At 32.4% G+C, this 17,033-nt stretch overlaps 1 protein-coding gene across 1 annotated transcript in view; it reads left to right on the top strand.

Annotated features, from left to right (window-relative positions):
- LOC123233354 (WD repeat containing planar cell polarity effector) overlaps positions 1-17,033 on the top strand; it is a 159,173-nt gene that overhangs the window by 130,394 nt on the left and 11,746 nt on the right. Inside the window, exon 12 of the mRNA XM_044659480.1 lies at positions 2,755-2,818. Coding sequence (XP_044515415.1) covers positions 2,755-2,818 — 64 coding nt within the window. The remainder of the gene's footprint in view (positions 1-2,754; positions 2,819-17,033) is intronic.

Raw genomic sequence — 17,033 nt, 5'->3', positions numbered from 1 at the left:
AAGTTTTTTTAAAAATTAGCAGGGGCTAGGGGAAACATAAGTGATATTCAAGATCTTCTTAGGAATTCTTATCTTCCTTCAAAGCTTCTCAGGTGTCACCACCTCCTGCTAAATCTTTTCTGACCCTTTCCCTCAAGTGTTAGTTCTCTGGCTCCTCAAATTACCTTCTGTTTACTTGTTGGTTTATTTTTGTATCACTCAGTCCAATTTAGGTTCTTTGAGGCCAGACACTGTTAGGATTTGTCTTTGTTTCATCAGTGCTAGCACAGTGCCTCATACATAGTAGATAGGATTTTCATAAACTTGAATCAGTTAACTGGCAATTGACTAATATGTTACTCAGAATATATAGTAGGAGCTCAAGAGGTATTTATAGCAATTTTAGAAGACTTTATAGTTAAATGATGGAACACAGATAAATAAAGAAGTCAGTGGTTAGGTGTGGGGTAGGGCGTAGGGATAGAGAGGAGAAATATCAGTAAATGAATACCTATTTCCTATTGAATTACAAGAAGTTAGGAGGCAGGTCCTGAAATCTACATGTGAATGTGAGGATGTGAATAAACAGAGAGGACATGTTAAAACACACACATATACACACACAGAGAACATTACCATGTTCTAGGTGCCATATTCTCAGTGTTTGGAGGTTTGGGGATACAAAATGAATTGGTATAATATTTTATAGCAATTATTTTTCCCTTCCCCCCAAAGCAAGTTCTAAGTCTTCCGTTTGTCCTCTGCTTTTAATTTCCATTGCCACCACATTTATTACCTCTTGTTTGGATTTGTGATAACTTCATAATTCGTCTCCCTGCTTTTGGTTTCTCCTCCACTTTAATTCATTAGTCAGTTTAAATTAATTCCCAAAGAACTTTCAACCACCAATGCAAACTCAGGAGTGGCAATCAGCCTATTGGAAAAGAAACCTTGTCTGCCTCCTAATACATATCCTCTGTTGCATAGACTTTCCTACAGGGCATGTATCTCCAAAGATAAGGAGAAATGAGTGACCAGGAACCAAAGCCACTATAAAAATGAATTAATTTACTAGAGAAAATCTTGAGGCTGTTTTTTTTTCTTTTAAAATCCTAATCAGGGATACTGTTAAAAATGTAGTATGAAATATTATATTGATCAACAAATCTTGTTTTTCTCAAAATTGTTTCAACTATTTCAGTAACATTATTTGCAAGTACGGTTAATTTACAGCAAAAAAGAATGCATTAAATAATACAAATCCTTTTGTAATTTAGAATCAGCATTATTTTTGTTTATTTCCAGATTCCCCTATATGCTACCCAGGAAAATCTACACTCCTTCTTTATTAACTAGCTTGTTTCTATAATCAGAATCATTGCCAATTATATCTATGTAAATCCCAGTACTCAGACAATATGAAAGGGGCCTTTTGTTTCAGAAGCTTGTGCAGGAAGGGCTTTCCCTACAAGCTTTTCCTTTGAGGGCTGTCCAACTCTCTGTAAGGATTACCAGGTTATCTTCATGTTCTCAGTCATATTAACTCAAAGTAAAGTAAAACCTTTTAAAAATCATTTAAATTATTTTGTTATATAAGGGAGAAACCATACTTTATTTCAAGTATTTTAAGAACTTTAATCTTTAAGTACAACTTTCTAGTTTTTCAGTTTTTAAAATTTATATAGCCAATTTAGGTAGTAATAGAACATTTAACTTCTCATCATTGATTGGACAAATATTATATTAATTTAATAATAATGGGTCACATTTATGTAATGCTGTGATTTATAAAACTTTCCAATTTGATGACAATAATGACATAGTTTATAGAATTAAATTTTTTTTAAAAAAATAAACTCTGACCTTCTGTCTTAGACATGATATTAAGTATGGGTTCCAAGGCAGAACAGTAGTAAGGACTAGGCAACTGGGGCTAAGCGATTTGCTCAGGGTCACACAGCTAGAAAGTATCAGAGGACACATTTGAACCCAGGACCTCCCATCCCCAGGACTGGCATTCTATCCACTGAATCATCTGGTTGCCTCATAATTCAGAGAATGTTTAAGTCTAACTTATATAAACTAAAATTATATAAAAATTAACTTATTAAACAAAACATAAATTGAAAAACTCTTTCCAAATCATACCAAAAATATTTTGTCATTTAACTATAATTCTATTGTTAAGCATCTTGTTGGAAAACATAGGGTGTCACAAATGTCTTAATATACTTCTAAACCTCAATAGTCTCATCTTAATAAATAAATAAAAATTTGAATAAATTTTAAATAAATAAATAAACTCTTATCTTAAGACAGGTTTTTAGTAGGTTTTTTTTTAAACTTTCATAGCTTTAAATAGCCCTGAGATTTTAGAACGAGGCTTAGAAATGGGGGATCCTAGGTTCAGACACTTCCTAGCTAGCTGTGTGAACCTGAACAAATCACTTGCTCCTGATTGCCTAACATTTCCTGCTCTTCTACCTCAGAACCAATACTTAGGGTCAATTCTAAGACAAAAAATAAGGGTTTAAAAAAAAAAAAAAGAAAATTTTTCTTGAAAACTTCCTCAGCTTAAATCTATAAAATTTCAGACATAAGAGAATTTGCCTAGAGCCTAAAGAAGATGCCATCTTTATTTAAAAATGAATTTTTCAGATGGTTGAAGAACAAAAAAAAATCATAGGACATTAAATGAGAAAACAAATCTGAGTAGCTTTCTTTCTTCTGTGATACTATCTCAGTCAGCCCAACACTTTTCCTTTTTTCTTCTAGGTACCAGAGATTTGAAAAGGCCTTTCTCCTCGCTGTTGATATTGGTTCCCGGGACCTGTTTATGGTGAGTCATTGCTAGAGATGATTGTGTGTCTTCAACTCACAGGCCGAGTTGGTTGTCAGCTTTTGTGGCCATTAAAAAGGATTAGTGTCATTTGCAGCCTTAGACACACGGTGGGAAAGGCATTATTCTTCTTGGCTTGTACTTTTGCCATCATGAAACTGGTCAATAGCCATCTAGTTATCTTTTGACTTGTTGACATTTTTTCTTACCATGGCCAGAGGGTTGTTTAATGTTTTTTAGGAATTAATGTAGAGTCCTTGAACTCTTATCCTCACGTGCCTCAATGTGGGTAGGTGACACCTTTCTGTCTAATAAGCTTAAATGTTTCTAAATCCATTCCTCTAAGATTTACAGCGGTAGAAGCCAAAACATAAGGGCAGACCATGTCCTGTGGATCTTGAATGTTCTTTGGTTATTTCTTAGGTTTCAGGGGAAAGTGACAAATTATGAAAGGATCCAGAAGTACTCTATAAAGTCACAAAGCTGCAAGGTAGACCCAAGGGACTTTGGATTTCATGCACTTGCTGGTCCTCCCATTTAATTAGCTACAGAAGTAAAATTAACCAGCTCTTTAAAGGTTCTGTGTTCAGGCTCCACATGGGGCTCTTGTTTTATAAGACCTTGCACTACAATGTCACAGTGAGGTCAGAGGGACAAAGGCAACTGTGCTTTCCTAATTTCACAGCATGTTGCTGCTCTGATTGTTTTCAAAGAGACAATAAGAAAAAGCTTATTTTTAAAAAAGAAAAAACATATGGTAAGCCCTTTTGTTCTGTCTTTTGCATAATGAAGACATTCTATGGCTTTAATTAAGCTTTGACATTAAATGTTAATAACAGATTATCTCATTTTCACTTGCCTCCAGTTCAATCTTATTCTTCAGATACTAGATTATTTTTTCAAGGTTTTTTTTAGTTATGAAAAATACCTTTATGATGACATAAAAAGTTTTACATATTTGTTTTACAGTTTTAAACTACTGATATGTCCAATTAAATGCATGTAAACTAATCAAATAGTGTACCTAAAACTAGAATTAAAAAGATCCACATTTTCATCAGTTTAATAGATACAGTCTCAGACTTGTTTGTTTTTTCCTTATTTCAAAGGAAAAAAGGAATTTTTTTCATCTTTTCCATTTTTTAAATAAACTTATAAATACTCCATAACAGGAAAATAAAATTAGATATACTTAGTAAGATGTTTGATGTCTAATGGTGAACGACTTTTCAGCCTCACATTTAGTATGATTTCACACACACACACACACACACACACACACACACACACACACACACACACGTGTTCAATCCTTTAATTACTGGTGTTTGCTCTTAGTACTGGACATATTTATATAGCCAATTTAGGCAGTAATAGAACATTTAACTTCTCATTATTGATTAGATAAATATTATATTAATTTAATAATAATGGGCCACATTTATGTAATGTTGTGATTTATAAAACTTTCTAATTTGATGATGATAATGACATAGTTTACAAAAGTTTTCTTTTAAATATATCAAAGCTGATTAAATCACCAAACTTCTCTCAGACCATACCTGTTTTACCTCGAAGTTTTGTCTGAGCCTACTTTTTCCCATTGGTGTGTTCAGCTATTATCATTAAGCTCCAGTAGTGATAATATTATTAATGTGAAATCATTTTAATTATAAATATTCTTTTTCAGAGAAGTTTCAGTTGCTATTTCAAGTCTCTTTTCTCTGGTACATTTCAATCGAAGTATAATAAGTAAAATTTTTAAATTAATTGTGACACTGTAACAATAAGATTGTGTTCATTTTGAAATTGGTTTTGTTGAAATAGCTTTTGTATATGCTAAAAGTATAAGAAAATAAAAGCAACCCTGACAGTCCAAGACAGGAAGAAAGACTTTCTCTTGGATCTTTGTTCCCCTCATAGACAAAACAAGTCTTCTCAAAGGCTGATTGGACTCTTCTCTGCAGGGAACTTCTCCCTTTAAAACATATAGGTCACTTTAAATAGGTAATTAAATCGCTTTGGTTTCTTTTTTTGTTTTTAAAAAGCAAACAAGATTTTTACCCTCATGTAGCACAAAGTCTCCCCATAGTTCCATTCATTGTATGGAATTTTGACTATTGAGTTCAGGGGCTGCCTTACAGAAGTTGTCCAAAAGCACATTGCATCATAAAACAAAAGTTGTGTCTAAGCTCATAGGGAGTTTATATAGAAAGCATTTAAACTATTGTATGTGTTAAAATATTCTATATTAAGATTTTGTCATTTCTTATTGAGGCTAAATTGTGACTATTACTTCACTTAAATGTGACATGTTGTAAGATGTCAGTAAGGTGCCTCTTCTAAATCTAAGCATATGCTATACTTTGGATTAGCCATCTAGGTAGCCTGTCTGCTAGGTATGATGTGAATTACCAAAAAAAGTTCCCTGATCTATATATATATATATATATATATATATATATATATACATATATATATATATCTCCCTTAAAAGCTTGAATATGACACCTTGAAGATTGCAAAGGGATAAATTAAAATGGTAGAATATTCTCTTCAAAAGGTCATGGTTGAAATCAAGTTCTTTGTTACCTAGAAGCAGCCCTCCATCCTTTAGCTCCCATTGATGATAATAAAGCATGGGAAAGGTAAGTTTCTTGAAGGATAGAGAAGAAACTTAGATATCGTAATAGCAATTAGCCCTAGATGATTATTTTAGGGCACTAGAGTGCTGGACGTAGGATGATTATTAACTTGGGAGGTGGAGGTGGATATGAGGATAAGAAAGAGAATACTATTATAACTTAAGAATAATAGTAACATCTAGACTTTTCAGATACCCCAATATTTCTTCCTTTTTAGTAATAGTGAGTAGACTTTGAAAGCCATAAATAATGTATTAAAGATTTCTAAGTTTTGTGTGGAAAAGGGGCATAGTTTAACCAATAATATCTCTTCATCAAAACATATTAATGCCACAACCCATAACAGTAGAGTGAAGTAGAGACAGAGAAATGGAAAATAAAATAAAATATTTACATATACATAGCAGGTTGTAGGTTAATAATTTGGAGAGTTTTGGGGTAAGATCATTGAGAGAGAGAGAGCTAGAGAGAACAGAAAGGATGGGAAGGGTCAGTATGAGAGAGGTCAAGTGAAACAGTCAGCTCTTTTGATTGATATTAATCCCAGAAAATTGGAATTTTCCCAGACCATAAGGTAGTGCTAGGAAAAAAAACAGATTAAATCAAGTTATTACTGTTTGCTCCCAGTGGAAATCTATACTTCCCATTTCTGTAAGCACTGTCTTTTAGCAATGAAGTAGGTTGTGAGGTTGTGTTTTGATTTTATATGAGTAAAATCTCATAAGAATGACCAATAAGAAAATATGTTTTGCATGATCATACATATATAATGTAGATCAAACTACTTATCGGTCATCTTAGGGAGGAGAAGGGGAAGGGAGAGAAAGAAACAATTTGGATCTTATGATTTCAGAAAACATGTTGAAAATTGTTATTACATATAATTGGAAAACAATACATATCTATATGTAAGAGAAATCTAAATATATAAAGAATCTTCCATAAATTTCTGTTGGTGCCGGGAAAAAAAAACCAACTTAAGTCCCTCTTTCTACAAGAGGACTTTTCTGTCCCTCTGTCACCTACTAGTACCTTGCCCTCTCAAACTATCTTCCCAAGCTCTTGTATAACTTCTTTATACATAATTCAATCTACATATTATCTCCCAGATTAGAATGTAAACTGTTTGTGGGCAAGGACTGTTCTCCTCCCCTTTGTTTCCTCCTTGTTTAGCACAATACCCTAGTACATAGTGAACACTAAATAAAGGTTTTTTTTTTTTTTAAACCCTTGTACTTCGGTGTATTGTCTCATAGGTGGAAGATTGGTAAGTGTGGGAGTTGGGGATTTTTAATTACATTTTTCTCACACATAAAAACAATATTGTTTTCTAACATCTTGTAGTCCATGTTTGCTCTCTCCCTCATACCTTCCCTTTCTCTTTCCCTAAGAAAGCAAGTAATATGATTAGTTTATATATGCTATGATGCAATATATATTTCTGTGTTCATCATGTAAAAGAAGACACAAGTTGTTTATATAAGAAAAAACTCATGAAAGAAATAAAATGAAGAATGGTATGCTTCAATCTGCATTCAGACTGTCAGTTTCCATCTATGGTGATGGATAGCCTTTTTCATCATGGAGCTGTCTTGGATCCTTGTATTGCTCATAATAGTTAAGTCATTCACAGTCGATCATCTTAAACTTGTCAACCGACTGGCTAACAAACAAAGAATTATGCACAAGAAGCGGTATAAAAGATATCATAACAATGTATGACCATAAAAAAATGATGGACCACTCACATAAGGAGAGGAAAAGTCACTCTGTGAACCACCTCCATGCTTCACTTGTAGCCATTTAATGCCAAGAAAATGCTAGGAAGGCATTAAAGGATTTGAGGTATACCCCTACGGTAAATTTATGGAAAACCATAGAAGGATTGTCACATGGGATGAGTATCAGGAGGGGGAAATTGTAGAGTTCTATATCATTGGAAGGTCTGCCCATATTAATAATAACACAAATTCACTGGAGTTTTGGAATTATTTCATTCATTGGATTAATATAATTGTTCTTTAGTGAGTATACTTATATATTATTTTTGTCCATTTACAATTAATTTTAAAACTTCCATTTGTCTTTTATAAAGTCATTCTATTAAAAGGAAATATACAATCTTATGTCCGTTTTGAACTGTAACTTAAAATATTTCTTCAAAAAATTTCTTTCCTTCATATTAATAACTGTAAAGGTTTCTTAATTTGGATTTTTCATTCAAAGATGTTTCCCTTTGTTATTATCTTGACCCTCAATTTTGTTTTTCTCACTTTGGAGTCTCAACACCATTTTTTTCTTCTTTATTTCTCTGAAATGTGCTTCTCAAATTTAGTATTATTACCAGTATGATATTTTCAAGGTTCTTTCACTCTGTTAGCAACTGGTTTATTTTTATTTGAGAAGTATTAATTCTTTAGAATGTTTTTTTTTTCATTTGGAGGCTTGACTGTTTTACCAAGATTTCATTGAAGTTCATATGTCTCTTTGCAAATTTTTCAAAGGCTAAGTGCTTCCCAGATTTCCATGTCTTGCCTCCAAATAGCACAGACTGACTCCTTTTTAAAATTTGAAACATACTGTTTTGACAAAATGGAAACTGGCCAACAAACATCCAAACAAACTGATTACTAAATATGTAAAAAGAGCTTATTGTTAGTGAATGAAATATACTTTTTAACTTTGATATTATGGTATTAATGTTGGCCATTGACACTGAAATTTGTCTAAAGGAGGGTTTAGGAGTTTTCCCACTACCCCTCCACAAGATATGAAGGAGTTGCTTAATCAGTTTTAGAAGCTCATAAGTGCATTGGCCATTGGTTACAAGCAACTGATACTATAATAGGGAACTTAAAATGAGAGAATTAATCATACCCCTTGAGCCTATATTTTAATTTCTATTTTTATTTTTCTGCATTAACCAATGTTTTATTTTGTTATTTATTTTTACACATATGACAAAATATAATATGTGACAATAATTTGTTATAAATATGTACTAAAGTATAATAAATCTACTCATCTGAGAGAAATAAATTTCCACATTAGTTATGCTCCAAAATCTCTGTTTTATTCTTTTCCCCCCTCCCTCCTACCTCTCTCCACTCTTCGGGAAGGAAGGCAATATGATATAGGTTATGCATATATTATCATATAATACAATGCCATCCAATCAAATGACGAAAAATTATTTTATTGAACTAGAAAAAAGTAACAATATTGATTTGGAAAAACAAAAGGTCAAAAATATCAAATGAAAAATGAAGAAAATATTAAAGGAACTTTAGCAGTTCCAAATTTCAAACTATATCATAAAGCAGTAATTACAGTAACTATCTAGTACTGTCTAAGAAATAGAAATTAGATCAGTAGAACAGATTAGACACAACAAAGAGTCATAAAAGATTATAATAACATTGTCTTTGTCAAAGGTAAAGTTCCAAGTTTTTGGAATAAGAATTCACTATTTGGTAAAAACTATTGGGAAAACTGGAAAGCAGTTTGGCAGAAACTAGATATAGACCAATGTCTTGCACCATTTTCCAAGATAAGATCAAAATAGATACATGACCTAGGTATAAAGGGAGTTTTATAAACAAATTAAAAAACCGGAAATATATTTCCTGAAAGATTTATGGATAGGGGAATAATTTGTAAATAAACAAGAAATAGAAAGCATTGTGAAATATAAAATGGATAATTTTCAATACAATAAATTGAAAAAGTTTTGTACAAATAAAACTAATGTAGCCAATATTAAAAGGAAAGCAATGCTGAACAAAAAATTTTATAGACATTTTCATGGATGAAAGTCTCATTTCTAAAATGTATAGGGAACTTTGTAAAATACATGGAAGTATGAGTCATTCCCCAAATGATAAATGGTCAAAAGATATGAAAAATTTTTGATGAATAAATGAAAACTACATATAACTATATAAAAGTGCTCTAAGTATTTATTTATTAGAGAAATGCAAATCAAAACAACTCTGAGATATCATCTCATACCTATCAGATTGGCTAAAATGTTCAAAGGGCAAAATGACAAATGTTGAAAATTATGTGGAAAAGTTAGGGACACTAGTACATTGTTGGTGGAACTGTGAATAAATCAACCAATTTGGAGAGTAATATAGAATTATACTCAAAGAGTTATAAAACTATGTATACTTTTTGATCCAGTAATACCACTATTAGATTTTCCCCCCTAAGGTGATCAAGGAAAAAGGAAAAGAAACTATACATTCAAAATATTTATGGTACCTCCTTCTGTGGTAGCAAAGAACTGGAAACTGAAGAGATGACCTTCAATTAGGAAATGGCTGAATAAGTTATAGTATATGATTGTAATGGCACCATTGTTGCAATAAGAAATCATGAAAAAGATGATCACAAAAATGTCTGGAAAGATTTCTTTGAAATGATGCACAGTGAACTAGGAGAATGTTGTATACAATAACAACAATAATGTATGATGATCAATTGTAAATAACCTAACTATTTTCAATAAGGCAGAGATCAAGGACAACTCCAAGTGAATCATGTCAAAAAAGGTTGTCTACCAACATAGAAGGAGCAGATGGGGATTGAATTCAGATTGAAATACTATTCTTCAATTTATTTCCTCCATGAATTTTTCTCTAGTATAAGCAATATGTCTCTTGTCTTGCAACATTATAAACAGTCTATATTTTCAAAAAGCAGAAGCAGACTCACAGTTTGAGTTTGGTTGGCAATCAGGGCTCAGTATTTTTGGAATAAGAACCCTGCAGGAAGGAAGAAGGGAATTTCTCCCTGCTGCCTCCAAGTCATGATGTCTTGCAATGTATTCACTTCCCCAGAAGGTGGCATCTTGTGTATCAATTGTAGAGTCAGAGCCAGAGGTGGAAGAGGATCTAAGGCTCAGAATTATTCTTCATTAGAAAAAAAGAGATTTCTCCATCCTTCCTCATCAGCCATTATTCCTTGAATTGAAGCCATGAAACAAGTAGAAGACTTAAGTGACGAAGGGAAGGTTTAAGTGGTATTAACGGGAAGAAAGACAGTCACTCAAGGGAGAGAGAAATTTCTAAGATCAGGACCATCAGACAAAAGAGACAGGAGCCATCTGTGGACCCATGAGGAAGCTGGCCCTATAACAATTTAGCACTGAGTCATGGAAAAGGACTGCGTAAGTTGATGTACAGGTCCTACAGTTATGGAGATATGAGTCACCTTGGTACTCATTCCTAACCTAGCTACCTTACTACCATGGTGCTCCATGTGTCAGCTCTTGCCATTGTCCTTCCCACTGAAGCATTTGTATTAGTGCACACCCTAGGTTTAACTGGAAGGGTTATGGCTGATGATGTCTACTCAAAATCAGTGGAAACTGATTGTTAATGGAAAGCTTATATACAACAGTTTTAGAAAGATAGAGATAACCGCCAGCCTCTGGAGACCAAAACCAAAAATGTGAGTGCTACTTGGCAGCATAGTCTAGAGGGGATGCTACAGCTGTAGGGTGTCATATTATTGTGTTGTGTATGTTGTTCTTTTAGCTCCATATTCTTTATTCTGGATCACTTCATACAAATACATTTTTCCACATTTCTCCAAATTCTTCATATTTCATCTATATTATTATATATATTATAATTATTTTCATATGTCATTCCCAAATTTCTAGGCACATATTTTATTTCCACCTTTTTATTAACCTAAATTACTTTTGGTATTAACAATATCTAATAAGCAATTTAGTCATTTTTCATGAGTAATTAGTTAAGAATAGCTTAAGCATTCTTAGCACCATCAGTGAGGAATTAGCACACCTATATTCCCATGATAAGAATTCAGCAACTTTTATAATCTCTTATTAACCTTACTAGCTTATTTAGTGTTTCAAGATTGCCTCAAAATTCTTCCAATGTACATTTCTCTGATTATTAGTGATTTTAATATTATTTCAGGTACTTAATAATAACTTGTATTTTTCTTTTGATGAGTGATCTATTAGGAAATGACTAAGATTTATATAATTATTCCATTTACCCATTGTTTGAGAGCTCAGATATATCAGAATATTTAACAAAAAGACTTATCTAATCCATATATTTTCCTTTAATTATAGCAGCATTGATTTTACTTGTGCAAAGGTTTTCAGTTTTTACATAATCAAGTATATCCATTTGTCTTTTATGATCTCTTCTTTTGCATGTCTAGTTATTTTTCTCCATTTATATACAGTGGTTCCCAAACTTTTTTGGCCTACTGCCCCCCTTCCAGAAAAAATATTACTTAGTGCCCCCTGTCACATACTATCACCACCCCCTTACAGTTATTCACTGCCCCCAAATACACCTGTGGCCATCACCGCCTCCATGGATCACTGCAGCACCCACCAGGGGGCAGTGGCTCCCACTTTGAGAATCACTGATTTATATATAATTGAATGCTATTACTTTACATTTGCTTTTAATTTTTAAAAATATTTTATTGCTATCTTTTGTCTTTACATCAATATAATTTCTTTTTAAAAATCCTTACCTTAGGTCTTAGAATTGATACGAAATATTAGTTCCAAGGCAGAAGAGAGGTAAGGACTAGGCAATGTGGTTTAAGTGACTTGCCCAGGGTCACACATCTAGGAAATATCTGAGGCCAGATTTGAACCTGGGACCTCCTGTCTCCAGTCCTGGCTCTTTATCCACCTAGCTGTCACCATCACTATATCATTTCCTCCACCTTTCCTATGTTAAACCACCCCATCTAATGAGAAAAATAATGAAGAATATCCTATACCATGACCACATCTGACAATGCATTTAATATCCTTTGCTAATAGCCTTCCTCCCCATAATGGAAGAAGTATATTTTATTTATCTGCTCTTTGGATTTTATTGTTTGTTGATTTTGCTACCCATTTGCTATATCCTATTTTTTGTTAATTACAAATCAATAGGAGTTCACCTTCTTTCAAGCTCTTTGCTGCCGTAGAGTATTCCTGTGAATATTTTGGTTTCTGTTGAATATTTTATCTCTGATTTCTTTGTGGTATATATAAATTATGAGATTACTGGATCAAAGGAATAGGTAAAGCACTTTTGTTGAATGATTCAAAACTGATGTTCAGAAAAGCTGAATCACCAACTATTTTAGAGTTCTACCAACAATACATTATTATCTCTGATTCACCATGGTCTCTTAATTAGTCAACTAGCATTCATTAAGCAACTGTCATATGCCAGGTGCTATGCTCCATACTGGGGATACAAAGAAAAGTAAAGGCAATCTTTGCTTTCAAGGAGTTCATATTCTAATGGAGAGCCAACATTCAAACAGGTATGCCAGGATAAACAGGAAGCAATCACCAAAATGAAAATACTAGAACTAAGGATGATGAGGAAAGGAATCCTGTAGAAGATGAGACTTAAAGAAACTAAGGAAACCATGTAGTGGAGGTGAGGAGAGAGGACATTCCAAGGATGGGAGGCAACGAAGTAAAATATCCAGATGGAATGTTTTGTTTGAGATAGAGTGGGAGATGGAGTGTTGTTTGAAGAGAAGCAATGGAATATGTGGGAATTTGGGGTAAAAAAACTGGAAAGGTAGGAGTGGGCCAAATTATGAATGGTTTTGAACTCCAGAGAATTTTATATGTGATCTGGAAGAGAGCCATTGGAGTTTACTAAGTAGGGGGTGACATGGTCAGACTTGTGCTTTAGGAAGATCACCCTGATAGCTAAGTAGACTAGACGAAGAGAGACTTATAGGAAGAAGATAGATCAGAATTTTATTACCATAGTCCAACATAAGGTGATGGGTGGAGAGGAGGGATATGTGAGAGATGTTATGAAAATATGAAGGAAAGGACTTGACAACTGGTTGGATATGGGAGATAAGAGAGAATGAAAAGTTGAGGATGATACCTAAGTTGCAAACTTAGGTGACTAGGAAGATGATAATGCCCTCAACAGAAATAGGAAAGTTGGGAAGAAAGGAAAATTTGATGGGAAAGATAATGAGTTGTTTTGAATATGTTAAGTTTGAAATATCTGTGGGACAAGATGTTTAATAGGCAGTTGAAGATACAAAACTGGAGGTCAGCAGAGATATTTGGACTAGATGAATAGCTAGATTTGAGAATCATCAGCATAGAGATGATCAATGAATCACTGATAATGTAGGACACCCATGTTTAGTGGGTGCAACCTTGATGAAGATCCAGCAAAGGAAACCAAGGAAAAGAGGTCAAATGGGTAGGAGAAGATCCAGAAGGGAATGGTTGTCTTGAAAACCACCTTAGAAAGGTTTCTTAGGAATAAGATAGTATCAGAGGAAAAGAGGTGTTTGACACTATTGAAAATCTTATGCCATCTTTGCCAATATGCATGGTATGAATCCAAATGTAGCCTGATCAGAGCAAAATATAATGGAATTATCACCTCCTTATTCCTGGATGTCAGGTTTCTTCTAACACAGACCAAGATCGCATTAACTATCTTTTGTCTACAATTGGAACACTGTTGACTCATTGAACTTCTGGTCTACTTAAGCCTTTAGATATTTTCAGATAAATTGTCATCTAATCATCTTATACTTGTAAAGTCAGTTTTTTTAAACCAAATATAAGATTTATCCCTAATAAATTTCATTATATTAAAATTTGTATCAAGATCATTTTATATCTTAAATCCCATGCAGTATTAATCATTACTTCCATATCTGTGTCCTTGGCAAATTTTGTAAGCATAGCATCCACACTTTTATAGACCTCCCTACTTTTACTTCCATGTCTGAATAACCATTAGAATGCCCCAATTTTGAATATATGAAGTTCCTGGGAACTCTTTTTTAAACATCTAAGCCCAGAAGTTGTCTGTCTTTGTCTTCTCTTAGATATGATGTGACTCCCAAAGATGATTATATTATTACCTCTTTACATGTAAGAACTAGATCATCATCTAGCTCTTCTGGGTTATTCACATTCTTATCCCTTTCTTAAATTTCTTTCATGTGCTTTATTTTCAATTCAAAGGCTCTAACTAGTTATTCTTTTTGTAATGTAATTTTTTTAGAAATAAGCAATTTCAGTAACAAGTTTATCTTTTCCTTTATAATATTATGCTCTACTTTGAAGAATAGGTAATCCTTGGGTCCAAGCTATTTTCCTTTGTATTTCAATATAATGTATTCCAATTTTTCTTGTCCTTTCTCAATGAATGGTGAGTTATTCTGACCGATACTTCTTCGTATTTATTCTTTCTCTTTCTAGAACTTGCCAATACTTTATCTTTCACTTTGTGGCTCTTTAGCTTGGCAATAATATTTCTAGGTGCAATAAACCTGTAATTCCTTTCTGGTGACATAATGAAGAATTCTAATAATCTCTACTTTGCTCACTGGTTTCATGTACTAAGTAATTTCTCTCTATAAACTTTTGAAATTTCAAATTCATACTTTTAATTTTATCACATTCCTAAAAGAACACTGAATATTAGATTATCAGTTAGAACCACATCTTTCAATTTCAATTTTTTTCTATTTTAGAGCTCTCATATATTATCCCAAATTTGCTTTATTTTAAATTTGCTTTAATAATTCTTACTGTCATTGAACTTTTTAGTACCTTCTCTGTTTTTTTATAGTGTCCATTGCTTTGTTAGTTTTTTAGTTTGTGTCCTAAACCAATGATTCTCCCATCCTATATATAAGAACTGTAATGTTATTCCATAAGTCTTTAATTCTTTTATTAAACTTTTCAACCACTATTATGATTCTTATGGCTATCCAGTTTCATTTTTAGGATTGTAATTAGTATTGTTGCAGAATGATTTTCTTTTTCTTATATTTCTCATAGCATTTTTATCCTATTATTATGAGTATAGTGAATTAGGAGGTTTTCTTTGATTGTTCAATTGTTAGTCTGTCTGCTGGTTTTTTGATGGCAAGCAAGCTTCTTGTTAGGATTCTCTTCTTAGTTATGATTCTTTTTCTTTCTTTAACACATTTCTAGCTCTTCTGAAATGATGAAGAGGAAGCTAGACTTTGATATACTTTTTCACTCTGCCATCTTGCCAAAATGTGCCAGAGTATTTAGTCTACTTGGTTAGATAATTCTAGGTATAAAGTCAATGCTTCCTAATTTTTTATATTTTTATATTCCAGTTTCCTTAGTTATCTATCTTTTGTCTTCCTTCAGAATCCTACTATTTTTATTAATGTTCTTTAGTAAATAACTTCTATTTTTTGGTTTTCTTTTTTCTAGCACATTTAAAATGTTTTATATGCTTATTATTATGACATTAGAATTTATAGTATATCTCAGGATAAGTGGAATCTTAGATTCTTCCTAGTCCTACTGGGTTTTGTGAATTTTTTTTGTTTGTATTCTTTCCCTTTTTGCTGATGTATATACATTTTTATGGTTTCCTAGAATACCATATCATTCATTTATTTTTTTGTATAGCTGTTCACTATATTTTGAATATTTTCCAGCTCTTTAAATATTTCAATAAATTTCTAAGATTTTATCTCCACTAATTACTGTCTTTACTGTAATTGTCTTTTCCACTTTATTTCTGTTATTAGTGTACATCGATTATATTCAAGCATATGTTGATCATTTACTTCACTGTTTACTTTTGATCTTTTTAAAACATTTTATTTCTAACAAGTTTCTCCCAGTATTTTTATTTTCTTCAAACTTTTTTTTATTGAGCCTATGGTTTTCCTCACCCTGTAAATTACTGCTTAATTACTTTAAACCCATTACTTTATCCATTCAAGGGTGTCTCTTGGGACACCTTGTATTATGGGTGTTATTTTTTTGCATCGCTTTTGGTACTCTAGTCTTTATTAGTAATTGGTTGTATCTTTTATTACAATGTGATTTTGCTTTGAATTGTTCATTTTCTATTTTAACTGTTTTTAGTCTGTTTTTGAGGAGTTTGTGGATTTTGGTTCCCTCGGATCCTCTCATTCTACCATTTTACTCAAAAAGATTCTTATTTCTTAATAGAATGCTTTCTGGTGTGGGGTAACCTTAAACCAATATGCAACTAAGTTTGGAAGTGTAGCTGGAAATGCTCAGCATTTAGTAGTTTGCTCAACTATGATTTTAAAATCTTCCAAACAGTAAGAGAGAAGAAAAAGATTTTGTTTAATTTTTTATTCATACCTGTAATCTTTTTCAGAGATGCATAAAATTAATTTTCTATCTTCTATATTGAAAAAATTAATCCTATGAAATTTAAATATATGTGTACATATGTATGTATATATATATATGTATAAATATATATATATATATATGTAGTGGAAGAGAGATTATAATTACTAATTCCTCCAGATAATTAATGTGTATCAGCAAAAATGCTCCAAAATCTGTCTTGGCCACATTAACAATGAAAAACACCCCAAGACCACCTGTGTATGAGCCTTATGAAATTTTTTGCCCTGTAGTTAAAGATAACTGTCCTTTATAAGTTATAGAATGTTTTACCATTTCATAACTCATGATTCTTTCATCTTTGAATTTCTTTTATGATTTAGGATACACCTATCTTATAAAACCTCAAGTATGA

The sequence above is a fragment of the Gracilinanus agilis genome, chromosome 2 (assembly GCF_016433145.1).
Source record: "Gracilinanus agilis isolate LMUSP501 chromosome 2, AgileGrace, whole genome shotgun sequence".
NCBI classification, from domain to species: domain Eukaryota; kingdom Metazoa; phylum Chordata; class Mammalia; order Didelphimorphia; family Didelphidae; genus Gracilinanus; species Gracilinanus agilis.
This window is presented reverse-complemented; position numbering and strand designations above follow the sequence as displayed.